This window comes from Nilaparvata lugens, chromosome 13 (assembly GCF_014356525.2).
Source record: "Nilaparvata lugens isolate BPH chromosome 13, ASM1435652v1, whole genome shotgun sequence".
Taxonomy (NCBI): Eukaryota; Metazoa; Arthropoda; class Insecta; order Hemiptera; family Delphacidae; genus Nilaparvata; species Nilaparvata lugens.
Window position 1 is genome coordinate 18945186 of NC_052516.1, and position 26329 is coordinate 18971514.

General features: G+C 32.4%; 1 protein-coding gene across 2 annotated transcripts in view; it reads right to left on the reverse strand.

Annotated features, from left to right (window-relative positions):
• The window catches only part of LOC111044036 (GTPase-activating protein), a 130979-nt gene that overhangs the window by 43881 nt on the left and 60769 nt on the right, over positions 1-26329 (reverse strand). Inside the window, exon 1 of one of the 2 annotated variants that reach the window (XM_039439976.1) lies at positions 1758-1875. The exons of the other annotated variant lie outside the window; for it this stretch is intronic. Coding sequence (XP_039295910.1) covers positions 1758-1812 — 55 coding nt within the window. The 5' untranslated portion in view covers positions 1813-1875. Of the gene's footprint in view, positions 1-1757; positions 1876-26329 lie in introns of those variants that run through there. 2 annotated transcript variants of the gene reach the window in all.

Sequence of the window (26329 nt, forward strand, 5' to 3'; positions counted from 1 at the left end):
AATATCAGATAAACTTATATTGTCAAGTTTTATTAGGCCTATATCAGTTATCATAAATATTATGCATTTTGTATTTTTAGTGGGCTATCACTCCATTACATTATATCTGTGATATTGTAACCTATTTATTAATGTATAAATAAATAAATTACTACAATTTACATAATATTTATTAATATTTTAGTAGGATTTTAGGACTATCTTGAATATGCGATATATTATTTCTTGAATTAAAGCCGATTTGAAAATATAAAATCAAATGTATTATGTTCAGTCAATGATTGTTTTGAGCAATGAGTATCAGAGAATACTATCAGCTCGCTCTATTAATTTGGTGATACAATGCAGATCCAATAATGTCATTCAATTCTTGACTTTTTTTGCAGCTGTAATAGGCTTACAGAATAGAGTATAGGATGTAATAAATTATCTCTGGTATAGAGTTGCCTTCTCTAGATACACAAATTGTTAGAATTGGATTGCAATTTTAAATCACGTTTCTGATCAAATTACAAATACGGTACATAAGTTGGACGTTAACTATTGTTATTTTGTTACAGAAAAAAACTGATGGCTTGTTCAATTGCAAATGACAAGTAATTTTTTATGGAATTAGGCAGGAGTCTTGATTGAACACATTCTAATTTACCGTGCTTAGTTTAACTTGAATAACAGATAAGAAGGGTGGGGTACGAGTATTTAGAAATAAACAATTTTATAAGATGGCAATTAAAAAATGTACGGTAAATTCCAAATTTGGAAAATGCAACAAATTAGATTATCTAGGTACGGTAGTTATACCTTTAATTTTAAAATTGGCAAATCTTTAATCTTTTTAATACTCTATATGAGACTGTATTTGAATATCTTATGACAAACTTTACTGCTACTGGTAATATGCAATACAATAAATTAACTTATTATTATTATTATTGTAACTGTGCTGTTTTGAATCCCATACTAGTGTTTACAAGTTAATATTTCTTAACTGGTAAAAAACTTGATGTCTTTGCACTTATCAGTTATTGTTTAAATATAAATATTGAATAATTTATACTCAATTTTGATCTACTCCCATTTCAAAACAAAACTGCATTACTCCTTGAATGTGAGGTTAACCTCACATGTCATTTACCTGTTGATCTCTATCTAACGTCTAATTAGTTGTCAACTTACAGACATCAATTCCATTAATAAAAAGAGAAACGTGCTGAGCGGCATTGGAAATTAGATAAATTCCTACTCACCAGTGACAGGAAGTATAACCAAATTACAAGTATCGTAGAAGTCAGGGTTACCTGATAACAATATTTCACTTCAACCAACCTCAAACTAATCCGACTAACTGAAATAATTAATCGGAGCACTAAAAAAAGCAACAAAATTCACAAAAACCAAAATAATACAGCAAGCTGAATGACCATCAATGTGTCCAAGTGCACGTAACCGTAAAACGGAAGCATCAATTCAACACTGTAACCACAGATTAACTACTGAGAATTTATTAACCAGAACAATATATAAGATATTTGGATAAAATTAATGAACAAAATTAGATTAAAACCACTTTGAAATTGATTTTGAAGCACATCGTGACTGAAAACCAAGCCTACACAACAAAGACAGGTGACTGAAAAACTGTTTCAAATTTGTTGTTTTCGGAAAGATAAAGATGTTTCGATGTTACACAATGATGGAATATTGTTGAACACAGATTTTTAAACACTTTTTGACAAGTTTCAAACACTTTTACTAACCAATTTTGATTTTTAGCCTCTCCTCAACTCGAACACGACGTAACTCATCCGCCATGTTTACTGGTCACTGCCACTGAATACTGAATCTGAGTGTGAATGGAAGGCAGGGGCTTGGCGATCAAGCCTTCTGCGCATGCGCCATAGACATCCTCAGTTTGTGAATTAACTGCATCTCTCTCTTTTCTATTCATAATTCCGTTTTCTCTTCTGTTTGTATTCTCCACTACTACTTTTGCAGGCTGCACATTCACTAAACTGCTCTCATAAAAAAACAGGAACAGAAATTATTGAGCAAATCAACAACTAACTACTTACCGTACGATTGCTGGAGCAATTTTTTTATTAAGATATGCACTGAAATGTACGGTACCGGTAACTTACGAATTAAAATAAACGCTACGGTACCGTAAATAAAGCTGATAATGATCATTGACAAGTTCAAGAAAAGGTGATAAGGATATGAGGTGATTATAATATCAAACTCAGCATGGAATCAAACTAGGCGAAAATGATAAAATCAAATAATAATCTTAAATTTTTGTACAAATCTTGAAGAAAAAAGATAACAAACAATCATCACTTTCCAGTCCTGGGCAATTGAGGAATAATAAAATCAAAGTAGACTACTGTAATATTTAATCAACAAATGAGTGAGAGATTATATAATACAGTAAATATTCCAGTAACCTATTAGTTTTTTATATATTCACTAGTATTATTTATTTTTCCAGTATTACCGTACTATAAAATTTAAAATAAAAACTCTATTGTTGATCCAATCAATAAAAATACATTCTATATTGAATATATAATATAATTTGCTATAATACGTTTACTTCTTTGATTTGAGATTAAAGTGGAAGATACTGCATAGGTACACTCGAATAAGTTTGTATAAGTGGAATTTGAAAAATAACAATAAAATAAATTCACTGTAAATGAAATGGGCATAATTTTTTCTATTATTTTTGGTTTTTACTTTTCCTTGCCCTATTACCATAGGAAAGGAAAGTATTGCTTTCCGAAAAAAATTAAGGTACCCCAATTTCTAAATTTATATACGTTTCAAGGTCCCCTGAGTCCAAGAAAGTGGTTTTTGGGTATAGGTCTGTATGTGTGTGTGTATGAGTGTATGTGCGTCTGTGTTCACGATATCTCATCTTCCAATTAACGGAATGACTTGAAATTTGGAACGTGAGGTCCTTACAATATAAGGATCCGACACGAACAATTTCGATCAAATGCAATTCAAGATGGCGGCTAAAATGAAGAAAATGTTGTGAAAAACAGGGTTTTTTCGCGATTTTCTCAAAAATGGCTCCAACGATTTTGATTGAATTTATACATAGAATAGTCATTGATGAGCTCTATCATTTGACACAAGTCCCATTGCTTTAAAAATTTCAAGAGCTCCGCCCCATCTATGCGAAGTTTGATTTTAGATTCCCAATTATCAGGCTTCAGATATAATAAAAACAAAAAAAATCTAGTGGAAAAGATTGAGCATGAAAATTTCTACAATTACTGTTCAGTAACATTTCCACCTAAAATTGAAAATAAGTTCGAAATTCGAGAAAATGTGATTATCCAACTGTTGGCAACTTATGATTCTATTAAATGTTTCACTATGAAGAGATAGCATACCTCGTATGTCTCCAGCGTTATTGTCCTGTCACCAGCTGGCTCAGATCTTTGTTTATAAGTAGACTTGAGATGCGCGGGAACACTAGCGTCAGGTGATTAATTTTCATAACGGCAAGGAAAGTTGTCTGAGTGCGCTACACCAGATTTTTAATCCATTCAGATCCTAAATTTTGGTTTGTAAACTTTTAGACTAGAAATTTGATCCGAATTTTCAAGTGAAGCAACATATAAAACCTACTTTTTATAAATACTTCTATCAAAACTTAGAAAGGGAACAGTTTTTGGCTAAGCCTGTTAGTCCTTTTCCAATCATGTATATGACTTGTGTATTATATGGATGTAAAGCTGCGCTTACACCAAAGCTATTAACAAAATGTTTATTTTTCCGTCCTTATAGATTCTATTAGATTGAACGGGATTTGACAAACAAATTTGTTCATCATGTGTATGATAAGTTATGTTCAATCAATAGAATTCATAAGGACAAAGAAATAAACATTTTGTTAATAACTTTGGTGTAAAAGCAGCTCTAATAAATTAGTAGTTCTGTGAACAGTACACGTCACGCAGTAGGCCTATTCTCATCCACAAGTACCTGATTGAAACCACGGTATTTAGATGAAAAAAAAAAATATATATATATATATATATATATATATATATATATATATATATATATATATATATATATATATTTCTTCTTCTATATACCGTGATTGAAACTATAGACCTTATGGAAATACAGCAATAGACTGGCTTCTCCACACATCTGTGTAATCACTTGTCAGCTGATTTATGATGAATAATTCTATAGTCTGATTTCCACTCTCATATTGGCGTATGAATGAGGCTCCTTTTTCCTTTTAAATTATCATTGAAATGCAAAATTTCAAAAAACCTTGTATATACGTCGACGCGCAATTAAAAAAGGAGCATACCTGTCAAATTTCATGAAAATCTATTACCGCAGTTTTGCCATAAATGCGCAACATATAAACATTTAAACATTAAGAGAAATGCCAAACCGTTGACTTGAATCTTAGACCTCACTTCGCTCGGTCAATAAATATCAATTTTCAACTTCATTGATTATTGAGACTCGTTTGGAAGAAAAAACATAGTATACAACAAAACTTCTAGTTGAGAGGTATTTTATACTCAATCAATCATCTTTATTCAAATATACATAAATATGTACAAGAATACGTCAATTGGAAAAAATAATTTTTTAACAATATAACATATCAGTCATAACAAATATATAAAAATTTACATTACTTATCTAATAGTCTTCAAGGATGGTTTTCCAGAAACTCATCCACCGAGTAATAGGCTTTTTCTATGAAGGTTTCTATGAAGGTGAACTTTGAATTTTCTCAATCCACTGTGGTATTTTTTCTAAATTTTCTATGTTATATTTTCTACATACTGTAGTAGGTATGTTTTTCAAAACCCAATTTTTCTTCAAATTAATATGTATTTTGAGAACATTATCTCTCATGATTCATGAATAACAATTTCTCTTCAAATATGCCTTTTGAGATTCTGTGTTTTTCTTTTATATTTTCTGAATAATACAGTTGTGGAATTACTTGAGTAGCAGAAGGATGAAAATGTATTAAATTGGGAGGCGAATATCCGAATATGGATCATTGCTCAATATTTATTTTTATCATTTTTTGCGGAAATAAATATATGATTATTCATTTTTTTATAAATAAAAGAGAGAGAGACGTGAATAAAGAAGAAAAATTGACGAAAGAGTGTGTAAATGGGGAGTGAGACAAAATTGATGAGGAAATGCTAAGTTTTGAGAAATCAAAAGACATGCCCGCTAAACCGGAAGCTGAGGCTTGAGGCGGTCGGAAGTGTCAGAATAGGAACGTGGGATAGAGCGGAAAAGGAAGAGAAAGAGAGATAGCAGAGAGAAAAGAAGGAGGGAGAGTGATGTTGGTACACCTTTCAAAACGGTAGCACTATCACCCTCATTCTTCAACATCTTTCTTTCATAGATTCTCTGTCGTCCTCTACATTTCTAACATTATCATCTTCTAAAGTTTTCTTTATTTTATCCTACTCAATCATCAATGGTTAATTAATCAATGAATGAAAAATGTAATACTCTTCTCAAACCTCGTCAAATTTTCGTCCCTTCTTCAGCTTTTCTTCATCATCTTTCTCTTCTTCATCAACTCCTCTACTCCTTTAACATACTTCTTTTTTATTCATCTATTCTATTTTAAAATATGTTTCTATATTTCTATTCTCTATTCTTTTTTTAATCATATTATTCTATTGTAATGCTTCGTTTTCTTTTCTAATTCAGGCATTCTATATCTCCTTCATCGCCTTCTGATCCTCTAACGTCTAACTCATTTTCATTCTTAATGATTTTCTATTTTTCCTATTTTCCAATCTTAATTTTGTTTGTCTCATCCTCTTCTTTCATTCTCTTACGTTCTCTTCCACCTCAAGCTTACCTTTCATTTCTTCTCATTCTTCCGTTTGATTGTATATTAGTTCTTTAATTTTTTATCAAGCGTCTTATTTTTATCTGCCTCCAGTTTCTAAAGCTGCGTTTACACCAAAGTTATTAACAAAATGTTTATTTTTCCGTCCTTATAGATTCTATTAGATTGAACGGAACTTGACAAAAACATATGCTCATCATGTGTATGTATGATAAGTTATGTTCAATCTAATAGAATCTATAAGGACGGAAAAATAGAAATATTGTTAATAACTTTGGTGTAAACGCGGCTTAAGTCTCATGTAGGTTCCTACAATAGAGAATATAATATTTAAAGTAGATTATTGGTCTCTTGTTCCTACTTTCTCACCTTATACTTCTTATCTTTCTCTTTCCAATTCTTATCTACTTCACTACCTGTCGCTCCCATTTTATCTTCTTATCATTCCTCACTCTCTTTTCCATTTTATATCTTATCCTTCCTTCTTCTTCTACATCCTTACCCATTCTCCTTTCTTTCTTCCACTTCTCTTATACTCTCTTATCTCTCTTATATTCTCTTATCTCTTGTTACTCTCTTTTGACAATCAGAGAGACAGAGATAATAGATTTACACCTTCATTTTTGTGGAATTACAATGAATTCTGTCTTATATACTAAGGCGATATGCACTATCTCACTTTAAACGGAAATAAATCAGCTGTTCGTTTAAACCTATAATGAAACACATTAGAATAAATGCGATCATATCTTCAAGTAGTCGTGATTTAGCGTCATAAGTCTCAAGTCATGAAACTTGAGTCATAAGTTTCAAGTCAAAAGTCTTATGAGTCATAAGTTATAAGCGTCATTTAGTCCTAAATAACGAAAGTGAACCGAAAGAAATTGATTGATTGAGTACTTTATGTAGATTACAATATATACTGGCTTATACACTTATATATAATAGCTTACAATACAGCAAAATTATAGATGAATTTACATAATAAGAACTAAAAAAATATTTATTGAACTGTATATGATATGAAAAAATCAATTTGGAATAACTATAGATAATATTGTTATGCATCTACATAAATTGGCGGAGCTTTGGACATATCAAGAGAGAGAGAGAGAAAGAGTGACTAAGTTATGCTCACAACCCCCTTGACAGGAAGTATTAAAGAGAGAGAGGATGGGAGACTTCAAAGTCGGTTTGTAGTGAGATCCTCCCCCTCATCCACTTCCTCCTTCGCCACTACCTCCTCCTCCTACTCCTCCTACTCCTCATCCTACTCCTCCTCCTCTTTCCTGGATATCGAAGTGAAAGAGACAGTTTGTAAGCGGAAGCTGATCTTTGAATTAGGGGTTGCTTCTTAGCTAGCTGTTAAACACGAAAAATACCTATCGGCCTACTAGACGCGTGTGTGGTTTTCTCTAAGAAAATATTGAAAACCTTTTGGCATATTTTGTTGTACTATATTTTGAGGTAGGTCCCTATTCTTTGTTGTCAAAACGGAAATAGCAGGAAATAAAAACAAAATATTGTGAACTAATGGAACTTTTACTCCTATAGTGCGGTCCACGTTATAATGGCAGTGTTTGATTAGCAATGGTATTGCTATCCTTGTCTATCATTCAACAAAGCGGATAGCACTATCTCTCTCTCGCTTTGCTCTGTTGCCAGATCGTCTTTTAACAATGTAGAATCAATAATTAATTAACAAATTATTTCATCTTAATTATGGAATTATTGAAAAATGAAATTTCTTGCTTAATAAAATATAATTGATTATTTTAAACGAGAATGAACCGTTAATATTCAATAAACCTGTATCATCTATAAAAGGTACTGAAAAGACTGAGGATCGGCAACGATCTTTCTACACTGCTATTATAACGTGGACCTCACTATAGCTGCCAAATTAGAATTATTTTTGAAGAAATTAAACACTCCTCCCATAGAGTTCAGAGGCATCTGCCAAAATATAATTCCTCATCGTTTTCGGGATTAAACTGTCCTATGATAAATTTCCTAAATACTGTAGGACTATGTTGGAATATTGAACATTTTATACAAAAGTGAAACATTATGAAAAGTTTTTTATAAACCATGAAGTCACAGAATAGAAACTTATCGTCCAACCACATCACTCGAAAATGATCATGACTATTTCTGTATACAATACTCGAGTAGGTTATTAGTTTGTTATAATTATGGGTTTGATATCCGTGAATATACATTGATAATTCTATAGAACACTTTTTAGTCCCTTTATATATCTGGTCCGACGATAAAAATGTGAAAAACAAATAGTGAATTCAAAAAGTTTATTACAGGGAATTCAAAGTGAAATGAATATTAATAAATAATCACAAAGCTACGATGGATGGACGAAGGAAAGCTAATGATAAGGAAAGAGAAGCAAAATTATTATTATTTATTTAGAAGAAAAAGCAAAAAAATTAATTCAAGTACATTAAATATTGAATGAATATTAAGTTATCACGGTAGGAAAATTTGATAAAATAATGATAACCGAAGAAATCAACGGAAAGTTGATCAATCGCGGGAAATTCAAGTAACAAAGTTTGTCATTCAAAAAACAATGATTAAAAGCAATTCATGCTTCGAAATCGATTTATTGTTAATCGTGAGCTATATCAAGGAAAGGGCACGTTCTGAATGTTAATGGGTGATTAGACATTGAAATAGAGAAGAAGAAATAAAAAAGAAACATGAGTAAAAGTGTGATAAGAGCGCAATTGACAAATGGAGGGAGAATTGTTGAACTGATAAGAGTTTACGGGTTAATTGAGAAGTTATTCTTCATTCATCATTCGATTCATTGTAAAGTTAGTATTCATTAAGTAGTATTTTTCGTTTCAACCGCTTGTTGAACATTTGATAATTGGGGAATTTGGACATTATTTCGCTTCATAAACATGTTTGATTCATTAATATTTTGTGCGATCTATTTTAAAATTCGTCTTTCCCTCTCCACTCATATTTCAATGAATATATTATTATCATATTTTTTATGAATATAAAAACATACAAATTCATGAAATTTCTAATTACAAAATTATTGATGAAAAGCTGTAACTTTGAGATGTATTGGTTTTTTTGAAAGTTGCCAACTTTCAATAATATAGAGGTTTTATATTGAAGAAACTGGAATTTTTAAACGTTTCGGTCTTTTTGAAAGATTCAAACTCTTCATTGATTTTATATTGAGGCTTTACAAAGTTATTGAGAAAAAACGGGAACCTTGAGATATTTTGGACTCTTATAAAGATACCAACTTATAATAATATTCAGATTATAGTTAACTTTTTTGTAACTGACTATTGAAGTATTTGCAACTCATGAATGAATAAATAAAAATAAACAGAGACAATGCTATTGAAACATAATGATAAGTTGATTTACATACTTATTGATTCAATATTTTTTACAGAACTTATCATTATAATGATTGAGATATGAGAAACATACTTTTCTATCCATTTCCTAAATTTAGGCAAATAACAGTTTTTAAACTCTTCATTACAACTTTAACCAAAGTTAAACACTAATGACAATTTTTAAACTTTTTATTACAACTTTGATCTGTGAAAAATTTCAAAATGAATTCCCAGAAATTTCTCATGGAATTACATTAGATTAGATTAGAGATCTTTATTTATGTATGATACAATATACCGGGTGTCCCACAAAGAGGTTTAAACGTTTGATTTTATATTACGTGTCCATTCATGCACCGGACTTTTTTAAAATTTTACACAGTTTACAAAGTAGGTTCTAAAAATATTCTGGGAAAATTTCAACTCTTTAACCTTTGTAGAAACAAAATGGCGGCATATTGAAAAACGATACTTTAAAAACATTAAAAAGGTGTTTTTGGTTTTATAAAATATTTTTATTGTTGCACTTTAGGGCAATATAACTTTTGAATGAAACAACTAGAACAAGGCCTAATAAAAACCTTATAAGTTCACAATTATTGGAATTGAAACCCATCCACAGCAACACACTGATAACAGCGAAATGATTCGTAAGCTCTTACAAAGAAACTCCGCCATATTCGAAGAAGTTCCTCCCATATTGATCGTTTAAGTTCCACATCATTATTAAATTTATGGGTACAAACTTCCTCCTTCAAGTAACCCCATAAAAAGAAGTCACAAATAGTTAAATCTGGTGATCACCCCGATCAATCATTGGCCACCCCGGCCAATCTAAAAAATCACTTCCACGACCAATCCAACGGCCATGAAGTTTGTCATTTAGTAATTGCTTAACATGATTTGCGAAATGAGGTGGAGCACCATCTTGTTGGAAGATTGCTTGATCCATATCTGGTACCATCAAATGAGGCAATACTACTGCAACGTAGTAAACAAATAAAATAATAACTCATGAAAGTAGTAAGCGAATTGGTAAAATTTTCAATATGTCGCCATTTTGTCTCTGCCAAGGTGAGGGAGCTGAAATTTTCACAGAATATTTTCAGAACCTACTTTGTAATCTGTATAAAATTAAAAAAAAAAAAAATCGGTGCAAGAATGGGCACGTAATATAAAATTAAACGTGTATACCTCTTCGTCGGACCCCCTATATACTGGCTTATACACGAATTTACATGACAGAATAGTTGATTATTAAACGAATTTTACAAAGTATGAAAAATTAATTCATGAGAATGGAGATTGAATGCAATTTGAAAAACGATAATATAATATTGTGATGTTACTACATAAACCGGCGGTGTTTCAACAAATAATTATTGTCGATTCTCTGAAAAGGATATAAAATAATTCCTTATAATTAACACACTACCGGGAGTTAATAGGAAACCATATATGCTCGATAAACTTATAGGAAACTTCTATGAAAAATGAGTACCAGTAAAGAACTAGATCTATGAACAACTAGTTCTAAGAGCACAGACACTTTTGAATGCACAAAACAGCCTCCAAAAATGATACCACCTTGACATTGAGCGACAGAAAATGATCAGAAAGTGTGAATGAACTCATAGGAAGTATAGATGAATGATTTCTTTACGCTGTAAAATAGTTGTTACTATCAAAGAGAAACTGCGCCTCACTTAACGGTTGAGTAGATAGTAAGGTAGACTACGATTGGCATTGAAATTTTGGCTATTGTTTCGAAATATTCGTACCCATTCATAAATTCTCTCTCACTCTTCATCTATCTATCTCTCTCACCAATTTACTGCTCTCTACTTCTTCAACTGATTTACTCTTTCTCTAGAACTGTTACTTCTCTACTATAATAATTTTAAGTTGGTTAAACATTCTCTAAGTTAGTTCCAAGTTATTCTTATAGTTATACGCTCTTACTACTCTTTCACTCTCACTCTCTATTCTCTCTTTCTCTCTCTATCTCTGCACCTTTCTTATCAATTTACTATTCATTCTTTCCAACTACTAATCTATGATTTACTATTTCTCTAAACTCTCTGACTACTTAACTCTCTTGAGAGACAAAACTACAAATCGTAGTTGACAAATCTACTCTCCTTATTCAACCTAACAAAATATTATCATCGTTAGCTATTTATTAACTATAAACACAGATCTACTTAGTCTAGGCTATCAATCAGCTCAATCTTTCTCATTCTCTCATATTATCTTTTTCTTATCTCTCACTATCAACCTAACTTTCACACCAACTTACTACTCTTTCTCTATCTCACTCACTCATTAACTTCCTGACTAATGTTTCCTCCTTATCAAGCCCACTTGTTCAAACTATCACCTACTATCTTCAATATACTAATATTATCTTCCCTCACTCCCTCTCTCTATCTCTCTCTCTCTCTCTCTCTCTCTCTCTCTCACTCACTCTCTCTCTCTCTCTCTGGTCTGTGGATTTGAACTACTGTATTCACTTTCCACTTTTCTCTTTTCCCTTATTCTATTATTTTCATGAACTAGAATTTGAAAGAAATTTGAATTGTAATTTTTTTCATTCCCTATTTGTAAGATTTATTTTTTTTCGTGTCTTTCTTTTTTTATTATTTTGTTCTTAATCTTATCGTTTTCGGTTGTACGATGTTTTGTTAAGTTTAACTTGAAATTGTATTGGAGTATTAAGTGTTAAGTGTAAGGGAGGGCCGGCTGCCCCCTAACTTCGCCCTCCCAGGTTTTTAATAAAGGCAGCTAATCAATCAATCAATCTCTCTCTCTCTCTCTCTATCTAACATTCTTTCTCTCACCCCCACTCCCTCTTTGTAATTATCAGTTCCGCAAGAGCTGAAAGTGAAATATCTGTGACGAACAGTCAGTCTAACTGTGACAGGAAGCAAATCGACTCGACTCGTAGTAAAAAGTTTCCATTCATAAAATGACAGCCAGCACACACAACCTTCGAATCAAACGACGGTTGCTTTTATGAATGAAAGCTAATCTTATCCCCCCTCACCACCCACCTCTCCCCTTCACCTTGCCATCATTTCTAAAGTAGGCTTATTAGTATAGCACCTGAAACCGTAAATATCGAAAAGTGAAACAAAAAAAACCACAGCCTCGATTTTAATCTTTAATAGCTCAAATTGTTCGTTAGGATGTGTAGAAAAAACGCTATAAGTTTTCAGGGCGGGGAAAATTGAATTTAACCCTTTAAGGGTTAAAAAAGGGGTAAAAATGGGTAAAATAAAAAAAGTTATAAAATTTCGAAAAAAATGCGAAAATAATTCATTAAAGGCCCAAATTTTTTTGAAATATTAAAAATTAGTTAAATACCAATGTGAGATACAAAATGAGCCCAACGTAAGGGTTAAAAAGGGCACATTTATGGGCAACATTTGGTAACTTTCGTTATATTTCAATAAAATTTTTACTGCGTGTGTTTAAAAGGGCAGCGATTTAAAAAATGAATTGAAATGTTTGAAACTTATATATTCCATCATCCAAAACCCAAAGGGCAGTCCTTAAGGGCAAAATGTGTATGTAGCGTTAAATTATCATAAAAATTTATTTGAATGTTGTTTTAATGGGAAGCAACTTAAAGAATTAGAACAAAAATTTTATAAATTTAATTTTCCCTGCAATTTTATGGGTCAAAGGGCAACCCTTAAGGGCAAAAGTGCTAAATTGCATTCGATTTTCATGAATTTTTTTTTTTTATTTTAAAGGGTATCGATATAAAAAATAATTTGAAACAATAATTAATGAAACCAAAGTACACTTTATTAATAAATAAAATTAAATAAAATATTTTTACAATTTTTTTAAATTGTTTAAAAAGTTACATTATTTAAAATATTCAAACAGTATTATCGTCTCCCATAGTAGTTGCTAATTGTTGTTCTAGAATGTCAGCGTTGTTGTTGAGGATTGGTTGTGGATTGTTTGTACAACCAAATTCTCTGCATTTTAAGCAAGCTGGTGAACAGTGTACACCTCCCTTTCTACACCCGCATCTGGATCCACATCCTGTCTCACAATTGCAAAATAAAGTTCTCAGTAGTTCATCAGGAGCTTCAGCTTTTTCCATTGGAATTGGAAGCAGTAAAGAGTTTTTCATTTCCCAACCCCATTGGGTAGGGTCTAGATTCTGTCCTAACCACGTTTGAACCTGTAAATATGTTCGCTTAAAATTTTGTAAGCAAGCATCTTCAGTTGGTATTAAAGATTCCAGTTTCAAGCTTCCTCTGATAGTATTTCTTATAACACCAGTTATATAAGAATGGCCATGTTATAAGATACGCGGGTCCTACACGGGGAAAAAAGTTTCGGAAAACTCGTGGAAATGGCGGCAAACATATGTGTAATTTTATTGTATACTGAATACATTTCCCACTCTTATTTTCTCTGGAAAACTGTAACATTCGTTGAAAAAATGCACGTTTCGAATTACATAAAATTGTCTGGATCAAAAAGTGTACTTAGCAAGTACATCAAAATTTGTGTGAGTATGTGAAATTATATGTTTAAGCACCTGCTATTTGGATTTTCAGTTCGGAAATTTCCCTCGCTTTCCACAGGCCATTTTCTTCCGGCAAAAAAAATATTTTTTTTTGTCATAACTTTCCTTTGAAGAATGTTAGAGACCTCTAACTGGTCTCAAATTGAAGCAAATTTAAATATTTAAAAAAATGTCCTTACAATTTTTTGTGTACAAATTGCCATTCTGAGAAAATTGGGGGTAAAGAGTGAAAAATGAGAGTTGTCAGTGACAGCGCCATCTTTGATGAACTGTAACTATTTTCCCAATAGCCGCAAAAAAAAGCTGATTTTTTTCCAGTTTCAATTAGCTTTCTTTTAAGCCATTAAACTTCATTTTCTGACGTGTACTTTTCGATTTATTAAGGGAAAACCGTGGATTTGAGGGGTGAAAATTCAAATTTTCAAACCGCTGTAACTCCAAGGGAAAGCATTTTCAGGAAAAGTCGTAAGGAAGTTTTTTTCTTCAAATAATATGTAAAATACGATTCCGTTATTTTTTTTTATTTTCCGGTTATGGCTTACGGGGGGGGTTATCGCCCCACGGGGGGGAGAGTCCCCACCCTTAAAATATATAGCGAATACTTAAAACATACTAACAAAACATTTTAACTACAAAAAGTTTTAAATAAACCTGAGAAATTTTTATGCAAGGTCTAAAGCTTCAGGTGCTATACTATATTGAAACTAAGCCAGCTGCCAATCTATATAGATCGGCACCTTTACATTCTATAGATTGTAGATTCGCCTATATAGACATAATAGTACACAGATCTACTGTATAAAGAATTGGAAGATAATATGGATAAACATTACTTTCTAAGTTAGTAAAAACAATATAAAAATCTTGAAGTACTCTTTATTTTTAATCCTATTTTTGATAAAATTAAAAATTTAAATTTAATAACTTTAGCCAGAAAAAAATTAATCATATAAAAATAAGCATATGTTCATATTATATAGTGGCAATTAACAAAACTATTAGTAAACATTTATTGAAATTTATTTTATAACTTGACGATGGTGTGATCACCGAAACTAGTTGTTCAACTATTTTAAAGTTTTATAAAAAATAAAGAGTACTTCAAGATTTTTATATTGTTTTTATTAATTTCTATAGATTCGTCTATATGAACGTAGTGCATAAATATATATATATATATATATATATATATATATATATATATATATATATATATATATATATATATATATAATTAAAAAAGAAAATGGATAAACATTGCTTTCTTTCGATTCGTTGATACAGACAGATGCAGTACATAGATATATGGGGTTGAATAGAGAAGAACATGAATAATAAGCTTTCTAAAGGTTTATGTATAAATGGATAAAAATAGATATGGAGCTGATTATATAGATAGAGAAGTTGAAAGCAGCTGCCAATGGGAAGAATACTTGAAGAATAAACTGAAAGAACACGTGAGCAGTTTCAACGTCTTGAGAAGCAGCTGCAATAAATAACGTACGAAATGGATGTCAAGAATCATACATTTTCCACAAAGGGGATCAAACCTCGATTAACGTAAGGCCGTGTTAACGCCAGAGTTCAACTCTTTTGTCAACTGAGTTTCAACTCTTTTGTCAACTGTGTTTCAACTCTTTTGTCAACTGTGTTTCAACTCTTTTGTCAACTGAGTGTCAACTGAGTTTCAACTGACTTTCAGTTCCTTTATCAACTGAGATTCAACTCCTTTGTCAACTGAGTTTCACCTCTCTTGCCTCAGTTTTATTTTTCGTTTTTAAACTGAGTTTTCAATATAATTCTCAAAGGTCGAATTTTAAATACGTTTCTACAGTATAAATACGTACATTAGGCGAATTTCATGAATTGCATTGAAAGTAAACGTGAAGACGCATCAATAACGTCAACTAAACTAATGGAAACCATGTTGAAAACTACAAATAGTCAACCGCACGAAAATAGTCCGATGGAGATTGGAACAGATGAGTGCAACTTTGTCGAATAAGAGTTGATCAACGTTGTCCACAGCTATTATAAATGGAAATTAATTAAAATATTTTTAAAAAATCTGACAAATTCGTCTATTGTTGACTATATAATTTTTTGGTTGATATAAATAAAAATAGTAATCTAAGTAGCCTTTTTAAAATTATTCAGTCACAACATGTTTCGGCTGTATAATGCCATTATCAAATTGATATCATATAGCCGATACATTTTGTGACTAAAAAATTTTAAAAAGGGTACTTAGATTTCTATTTTTATTTATATCCAAGAGTAGCCCTAAAGAAAAAATACAATTTCTTGGTTGACTATAAGGGCCGGTTTCCGAGCTCGGGATTTAGCTAAGTTCTAGCCTTTAAACAGCTGGAGTCAGAAAATTGGCTTCCCGAAACGGGGCGGAGTCGCAGTCCACGTTTAAATTAAATTTAGAAAAACTAGGAGGAAATTGAACACAAAATAAAATAAAGAGAAAATAGTGCAATGTTTCAGCTATCTTGAATTATTTAGGAATGTTTAATATCGTCAAGGAAAAACCTTTCCAATTATAGAAATTAGAAAATAAAAATTATTAAAAAAACTGCAACTACGCCCCGTTTTGGAAAAACTAGGAAATTGAACACAAAATAGAATAAAGAGAAAATAGTGCAATGTTTCAGCTATCTTGAATTATTTAGGAATATTTAATATCATCAAGGAAAAACCTTTCCAATTATAGAAATTAGAAAATGAAGATTATCATAGAAACTGCGGCTAAGCCCCGTTTCGCAAAGCCAATTTTCTGACTCCAGCTGTTTAAAGGCTAGAACTTAGCTAAATCCCGAGCTCGGAAACCGAACCTTAAAATTACTCTAAAGAGTTAAAAGACTAAAGTTAGCAGACTTAAAGAAGTCTGAGTCAGAGCAAAAACAATCAAGCTAAAAGTCACTAGCTTTTATCGATAAGGTCAATGTTTTGATACAACTAGTTCTAGTTGGCTGGTCTATTCCTTATTGACAACAGTGTACAGTCACAGTAGCACTGGAAAGGCTCTAATCTAGCCACAAGTCCACTTGCTTTATGGACAGTACCGTACCAAAGAATGCCACTTATATAGAAGTAACAGCTGACTTCACTCAACCAGGAAGACTACTACTGCAACAATATTGTTGTGGGAATTCACCATTGAATTTGGAATTAACAATACCAAAGACTGACCTAATATTAAAAATACCAAAGAGTTAATCTAACTAAACTCACTAGACATAGTTTATCTAGAGTGTAGTTAATCTACGGTTACTCCAAAGACCATACTAGCTTACTAGCAATAGAAAGAGAAATAAAAATCTCAGTACCCTCTATGAATTATTTAAACACAACATGTTTCGGTCATTTATGCCATTTTCAAGTGATATGAAGTAAATAAATAAATACTGCTGGAAGATTCTTATTTTGATCATATGTTAGTGTATTCATATGTTTTTATGAACTAGAACTATAAATATTGTGGATCTAAATTCGCTTTATTGTATCAAAAATGGGGTTATTGGTGTCTAATTGGATTAAGTTTATTATTTTATAAAAAGTAGCCCTATACAGAAAAGAGATAGCTCACTAGCTTATATGAAGCTAGAAGACCATATTAATTCTCTATGATTACCAATGTCTCCAATCATTCTACAATATCGGGGCACCGAGCTTCATCGTTATTTATTTATTGATAAACAGAACACAATTCTTTGAAAAACATAAATGTTCTAATTTAGATTGTTTACAAACCAAATTGAATAACAAAATAGCACTCACAAATCACTTAAAACTGTAAAATAATGATTAACTTTGAAAATTATGATATACTCTAATAATTTAGAATGATATACCATATTATGTCAACAAATCAGATTATTCTGATCAAGTCGATTAACATTTCTAGATAATATTTTCTCGTGAGATAAGCTGATTGATTCAACAGATGAACATAATTCTGTCTTTCTCCCACACAGCCACTCGCATTTTCTATTATCGACAAACAACGAAATTATCATCTGTTTTTCCAAGAATAATTATTATCCTTTTCATGTCCTTCGGAGAGTTTTCCCAAGGATGAGACCTAGTGCTATCGAAATTTTATATCATAAACCTACTATGTTCCAAATTTCGTGAAAATCTTTACAGCCGTTCTCGAGATCTGTTGGACATAAATATATAACCATATAAATAAATACAGAAATTGCTCGCTAAATATATATAATAGGATTTCGGAGAAGATCAATTTTGGGTTTATCCTGTTGCTCTTTCGAGATTCTCAGAGTACATAATTTGTGATTTATAAATCTTTCCAATGTTGTGTTGGTCAATGAGTGCATTTTTCATATAATATTTGGATTAGGAGAATTTTTCCTACCTATGATAAGGTAACACATTAGAGTAGGTTAATCTTTAGATTTGTTTGCTAGATTTAGATAGCTGATATTCTGTGCTGCTGATAAGAATTGAATCCCTATATTCGATGGAATCCTTCCTCCCAAGAGCATGAGCATTTGAATAATAGTATCCAAGTAGAAACTGCACAAAAGCCTGTTAAATTTGAATCATGATTAAATGCTAAGAGAACCATCCAATCAATCAGAGAAAGCGTTTTTGAAAAGAAAACCTCTGTGATTGGTTCTCGTGATATCGTGGCATTTGATCATGATTAAAATTTAACAGGCTTCTGTGCAACCTGGGCATTGTGTTTTCATCTGATTAAAGAGAAATTCTACAATATCTTTGATAATAGTGTTAAATTTATAAAAAAGCTTCAAGTGTTTCTTACGTGTTTCTGTGTTTGTCAACACATCGTTTGATAGAAGCGCTATAGATTGATTTGATTGTTATTGGTTATTGAGATGAAACTTTTCGGATAAATATCCATCAATGTTACAGACTACGAGGTACGAAGAAATCCCATCCGAATAAGTAGATAAAACTACACACATGAGAAGGATGTTCTCGAATAAAAAGTTATCTGTAATTGATATTCTAGAATTTGGAATTTACCAGACAAAAAGCCGTGTTGGCTGGCAAGTTTTTGTATTTTCTGCTTCAATATAATTATAGATGCATTCTCTTAAAACTTACCAAAGGTACTATGGTGTTATTTTTCAAATAGATTTATTGATGGAAATAAATTGAAAGTTGCATTTTTTTAAAATGCTGATTAATGAATAATAAATTATTATTAAACGGAATAATGTTGAATGTTGTCAATATTTGCAGTAGCAGAAGTCTTCGGGGTGATTTTACAGCATTTAATTGGGATTTTCGTTTAATAATATGGTACATTATATTTATTATTCATTATCTGTTGGTGAAGAGATCCGTACAATATTCCAGACATACCTAATCTAACCTCACTCGTCTCTAGTTTCTTAATAATTGCTAAAAACTCCAACTATACCAACCGCAAGCTTGAGAAAATATGACACAATAGCCGTCATATTTCTTATTCTGTCTCAGTTCAAACTCCGCCATTATGTCTAGTTCACTCACTCTCTCATATCCACCTCAACAAAATAATAACGCATCGTGTGTATATTATTTCGAAAGCGGCCACCTATAATATGGGAAGCGGGACAAAAATTCAAGAAACAGGTTGAAAATGGAGCGAAAGAATGAATGGGAAAAAACGTCATAACGGTAGTCACGTGATTCACTTCAAACTGTCAGCATTATTAGAACAGGAAGCAGTGATGTTTCTCATAAGGAATCCTGACAGTTCAAAGTTAATCACATTGTAGCCCCATCAATTGTTTATTTGACAATAATGGAAGAAATTATTCTACGCCAAAACAGTAGTTGCTTTGGTATAGTGGGAACACTGTCAGCATTTATTATAAACAGCATCAGTGCTACCCATTCAAACAATGCTGACAGTTTGAAGGGAGTCTTACTGAGATGCTGGGAAATTTCTTCCTTTGTCACAAACCTGCCATTTCTTGTTATTATCATTATCTCTGTCAGTTTTATTACGTCTTTATTCAAAGTATATACAGTAGTAAGTTTCTGTACTGTAGTACAGTGTATAGAGTGTTATTAGCTACTATTTTCTTCATCATTCTAGGCCTTTTACTTGATGATTCTTCTCTGTCTTCTCCATTTTCTACTACTTCTCATTTTTATCTTACTTACCTTTCTTCCCACTTTCTTACCCTTTTGCTTCGTCTATTTTTCTTCATCATTTCCTCTACTATCCTATGTTCCTCTCCACCAAATCTCTTTATTTCTCTACCATATTATCTTCCACTTGGAAAAATAAAAATATAAATCTCAGTACCCTTTGTAAATAATTTTATCACAACATGTTTCGGACATTAAAGCCATTTTCAAGTGATTTATGCCATTTAAATGGCTTTGATGTCCGAAACATGTTGTGATAGGGGCACTGAGATTTATATTTTTATTTTATTAAAAGTAGCCCTAAGAAAAAACACAATATCTTCCACTATCTTCTGTAGATTTTCCTGTTTAATTTGATACTAATATATCCTTATCGTTCACTCAGATGAATAATCTTGTAGGGGTATTCCAGTAAACATGCTCTGTATTACAATGTAATCTGTATTTTGTATGGAATGAAGGATATTTGAATTTGAAATTTGAATTTAAAATTTTTTTCATATTAAGTTACTTACCTTCTTCCCCTACTGCTTATTCTACTTTACTTCATCAGTTCCTCAACTAACCCATGTTCCTCTCCTCCAAATCTCCTCATTTCTCTACCATATTATCTTTCAATTACTGTAGATTTCTCCTGTATTATTTGATACTAATATCTCCTTTTCATTTAATCCTGTTTTTGCTATGACATCTTTTATTTCTTTTTCTACACCTTTCTATCGTATATTCACTATCCTTCCTCTTCTGTTCCCTCATCCTTTTCTTCCCTTTTCTTCTCCGACTTCATTATTCTTTCCCTTCCCTTTCTCTTTCTTCCCTGTTCCTTTATTTCTCTGCCTTTCTCAGTTCTTTATCTGTTAACATACTCTGTCTCCTCCATCTGGTTTTTCTCCTTCGTCTACTAATTTCCACTACTCCTAGTTTTCATCTTACTTCTTTTTCTCCTCCTCCTCCTCCTCCTCCTCCTCCTCCTCCTCCTCTCCTTCTTCTTTAATTTTTCTACTTTTCCTTTACATTTTCATCCTACTTCTTCTCCTCCCTCCTCATCTCCTTCTTCTACTATAATACTCTCCCTTCACAGCTTCCTTCTCCAATCCATATATTATTTTACTTTTTCCTCTCAATTCCTCTCCCATTTTCTTCTACTTATTCGCTATTATACAACTACTGTATTTGGGACTTAGGACTGCGAAAGAGAGAGAGATAGTTCTGAGTTCAAACCACTTATATCCCTCCCAATCATTCTGTTATATCGAGTATCGTGTTATAATTATGTTATATGAAATATCATGTTATATCAAATAATATCATGTTATATGCCGACATGAATGAACTAATAAAGAATAGAAATTATTCTTCTACTCATATCATCTTCTCTTCTATATTTCCTTATCTATCCCTTCTTTACTATGATTCCCTTTGTCCTTCCCCTTGACATCTTCTTTTTCCTATTATCTATATTCCATCATTCATTTACAACTCTCCTTCTTCTCTGCATTTGTTTCTTCAAACTTTTCACAACATTTTTCCACCCTCTCAATTATTTTCATTATTCTTGTCCTTTCACATCTCCTTCACTGATTCTTCTTTTAGTGATTTTTATCGTCTTCTCCCTCTCTCCTTTTCTTGTACTTATTCTTCTTGCTCTTCTTCTTATTCTTTTTCATTCTCCTTCTTCTTCTCTTCTTTCTGTTGTTGTTCTTCTTCCCATCGCTTCCCATTTTCGCACAGCTGTCTGGAGCACTTCCTCGTCGATAAGAGACGTTTGTTAATTACTCATTATTCGTGAAACGAGAGAGAAAAAAGCTAACAATCACTGAGAACTGGAACACGTGAAATTTTCAGCCGAGAAACAAACAGTTGCGCGGGAAACGTCAGGTTGGCCAACACAACACAACAATTGGCAATTGACAGCACAAGTTGCTACTTTGCTAGTTATCAAGCTTTCTAAAAAATAGTCTTCAACAGTAGACATTGGTGTAGGCCTATTGAAATACCAGTTGGAGTACTCTCTAAAATAATTAAACATTTTTCGACCAAAATTGACAAATGATGCATGATTTTGAACCGCCTTGATAAGCCGAGAAGAATGAAGTGTGGTACGACGAGATCCGAGCATTGTGTCAAAAGTTGTAAATGTTTGAAATTTTGATCCTTGAGGTGTCCTTATGCGCGCCTCTCCACTAGGAAATGCTGAAATGAAGTGCATGTAACGGGTGATTCTCATAGAACATAATCTCATGAATTTATACATCGTGCGAAATATCAATGTGAGGACAATTTAGATGGTGATGATGGTTGAAGCTAAAAATTAGTTGTTTTTCACAATGCAAGCAGCATTGTTGTCAGGTGTACCTGGCAATCTATATGAGATAGATCGCTCTACCTGGTCTCAGATTGTAGGATTACACATCTAAATGGTAACAATCGGAAGATATTGTTGATCAAAAACTAAAATTCATCATAGTTGATTTTTTCTTAAAATGTAACTCAGTTTTGAAAAATCATAACTCCATACTCATTGGAGATCGACAGTTCCGAATGACCTCATTTTATAATCTAAAAAAGAGGCGGAAGCGAATTTTTCTGTCCGATAACTGGATTTGGCAGAAATAGCTGAAAACTGGAAAATGAACCGAAAATACGAGGTTTTTGGACCACTCTGTATCAGGCACAAGGGAATTTTGCATGAAAAAATCAGTTATTCACTTCTCTCATGTATCCAAATAATATATTAAAAAATCAGAACTACAATATATATTGCAAGCACACCCCCTTTTTTATGTCTATATAGACTGGACTATATGGCTATTATCCGCTTGTATGTAACTAAAGTCGGAATATTTATTGGAGTTTTACAATATTTATCAGCCAGTAAGACAGTATTTTCACACGGAAGAAACGGTAGTTCCTCGATGGGTGCCGATAAAATAGATGTGATTGAAGCTGGATTCCTCCCACATATCAGTATCAGTTAAAGTGTCCGGTAAAGTGAAAATATCATTTCTATGAACTGAAAAATGAAAGTATTCTTTACTAGGCGGAGTTAGGACTTCTAAGTACTCCACGACCTTTAAGAACTCTAATAAGCATATTCATTATCACATGGCTGGGCTATCTCGATGTCTCGAAAACAACTCGGTTGATGAGAGATGAAAGGACCTACCAACTACACCTTTAGGTGGCTTCCGAACCTCCTGAAGGCGATTTATTGATGGTATAATATTGTGAATGTTGGTGAAAAAGATTGAGAATTGAAAGTGCTGGGTTCATTCTTTCAACAGAGATACTCAAACTTCATGATAAATTGATAAATTTAAAGATTTTATTAGAACGTCGATGTCACTTTTTGATCGTCTCTTGAAATTAGTTGGTTCACTAATTGACCGAGCGAAGTGAGGTCCAAGATTTAAGTCGACGGTTACAGTATGCATTTCTCTTTATGTGTATATGCTTAGATTCATGTTCCGCATTTACGGCGAAACGCGGCAATATATTTTCATGAAATTTGACAGGTGTGTTCCTTTTTGAATTTCGTGTCGACGTATATATAAGGTTTGTTGAAATTTAGAATTTTAAAGATAATACAAAAAGAAAAAAAGTCTCCTTCGAACTCCAATATTACCGTAAAAACCAGACTATAGAATTATTCATCATAGATCAACAGTCAAGTGGATTATTAATTGCATGCAATTAATATCTCAATGTAACTTAGTAGAACTTCATCTGTCTGACTTTTAAATAATTACATGCAATATTGATAACTCGAAGTAGCATAGTATTTTCTCCCGACGTTTCTCTGCTTTCAATTCGGTAAGCTTTTGATGATAGTAGCATAGTTGTAAGTAGCACAAATTATTAGCATTTTCGATACAACAACCCAAACAGCCATAGTTGTTTACATACCGATATCTCTCCGACACGACAGGACAGAGCATAATTTACTCTGATGGACAGTATTAGAGGAGGCTGTGATTTATAACTGCGCGAGGTCTACTGTTCACAGAACTAGTAGTTAAACAGCATAGAGCACCAACTACAGATTGAATCTGAAAATTCGTTAATCGATGAATAATCAATCAATATCTACTGCCAAGACTCTCAAATGAGCTCTTTGGATGAGAATGAAATATAATAGTTAATTCATTTATTCATCAACGATGAGATCACATAATATTATAGAATAATTGGAAATCGAAAAACAGGCTTGGTCCTTCCAATTTCATTCTCTATTTAGAATTGGCCAATGATAATTTTAAAACCCCTTAATCTTCAGATTAAGAATAAGCCCAAATAAGATTATGTTCATTCAGTAATTTCAATCACAAGTATGAAGTATGTTTCTTTTTAATGAAAGATACAGCGTTAAAAGCTGAAAATTCGGATGGAAATGAAGATACAAACCTCTAATCTTTAGATTAAGAATAACATTAATAAGTTTATTCAGTAATTTCAATCACAAATATGTTTCATTTATAATGAGAGCTAAAGCGTTAAAAGCTGAAAATTAGGATGAATTCACAAGCCACTTTTCTGAGAGACATTTTCAAATTAGTCTGACTTGAGAAGAGAAAATCTTTAATGGCTTACAAAGGTACTTGACAATGAGTATATGAATAGCTTCTGATTTCCAATCGGTAGATACCCAATGTTATTCCTCCTCTTCCTCCTCTCCATCCTCTCCCTACACGTCCTCCTTCTTCTTCTTCTTCTTCACCTCCTCCTCCACCACCTCCTCATCCTCCTCCTCCACTCCCTATTCGTCCTCCTCCTTCTTCTTCTTCTTCACCACCTCCTCCTTCTCCTCCTCCTCCTCCTCCTCCTCCTCCTCCTCCTCCTCCTCCTCTCTTCTTCTTTTTTCTTTCAGTTTTTATCCGTCCGATCCTCAATCACACACCCACTCAGATATAGCCGTCTCCAAAAATAGCCGGTTAAATCTAATTTGAGACACTTTAAGCACAGCCATTTCTAAACATGAAATTCTGGGGCGGAAGTGCTTTCGATCTCACTTCAAACTGTCAGTATTGATAGAAATGGGAAGCGTTGATGTTATTCACATAAAACGCTAACAGTTTGAAGTGTCTTCGATTTCTAGTGAGATTCACTTCAAACTGGCAGCGTTGATTGAACGGTAAACATTGATGTTATTCATTAGGAATTGTGACAGTTTGACATGAATCTCCAAGAGATGTATTAACTTAAAACTGTCAGCATTAATTGAATGGGAAGCATTGCTGTTATTTGTGTGGCATGGTGACAGTTTGAAGAGAATCCGATCTCTACATAACCACAGAAATCGTCTATACTTTGATTGTTTATTCTGTGGCATAACATACTAGACTAGTCTAAAGTGTCCACAATAATATGGAGCCACTTAGATTAGAACGAGGCAAAGGAGTCTGTTCTTGAACTGTGTTATGTCTTCTTTTAGGCTTTAGAAATGATGTTTTCAACAACCAGATACAAATCTATAAGAGGTTGATTTCAAGATATATAAATAAGAGTAGGTCTAGGTAGTATATTTAGAGTAGATATGATGAGAAAAATTGGATTTTTTTTTGTTGAAAAAATCAATATTACAGTAACTATGACAATAGTTAATTAATTAATATCGTTATAATTACTATAGTGAGGTCCACGTTATAATGACAGTGTTTGATTAGCAATGGTATTGCTATCCTTGTCTATCATTCATCAAAGCGGATAGCGCTATCTCTTTCTCGCTTTGCTCTGTTGCCAGATTGTCTTTCAGAAATGTAGAATCAATAATTGATTAACAAAATATTACATATTAATTATGAAAATTCCTTATCAAATTATTGAAAAATATAATTTATTGCTTAATAAAATATAATTGATTATTTTAAACGAGAATGAACAGTTTATATTACATCAATGAAGCGGTAACAGCTATCGTCTATAGAAGGCATTGATAGACAGAGGATCGGCAACGTTGTTTTCCTATCTTTCTTCACTGCCATTATAATGTGTACCTCACTATTGTGAGGCTCCGGGCAGCCAGGCTGGAGAACTTGCTCAAAATGGCGCTGATATTCTTTCCACTTTTCTACAATTCCCAACTTTTGAAAACTTTTTGAAATTCCCAGTTGAAATCGATTTACGCTTTCCATATGACTTTCTTGTGGTTTTTTCCTCTCGCGATTCTATCAATAACACACAACCTGACTTATAGTGATATCAAGTCTCCCCTTTTAAAGGATAGGCCTAAAGGAGTTAGTCAATCTTTTTGTCCATCTGATTAATGAATGATGAATTTGACCTGCCTACTGTATATAAAATGTCTGTATAATTAATATCTTTTCAAAGATCAATGTGCTGAACATTCAAAGTTGATTGTTGCATTCGAAAGATATCGTCAAG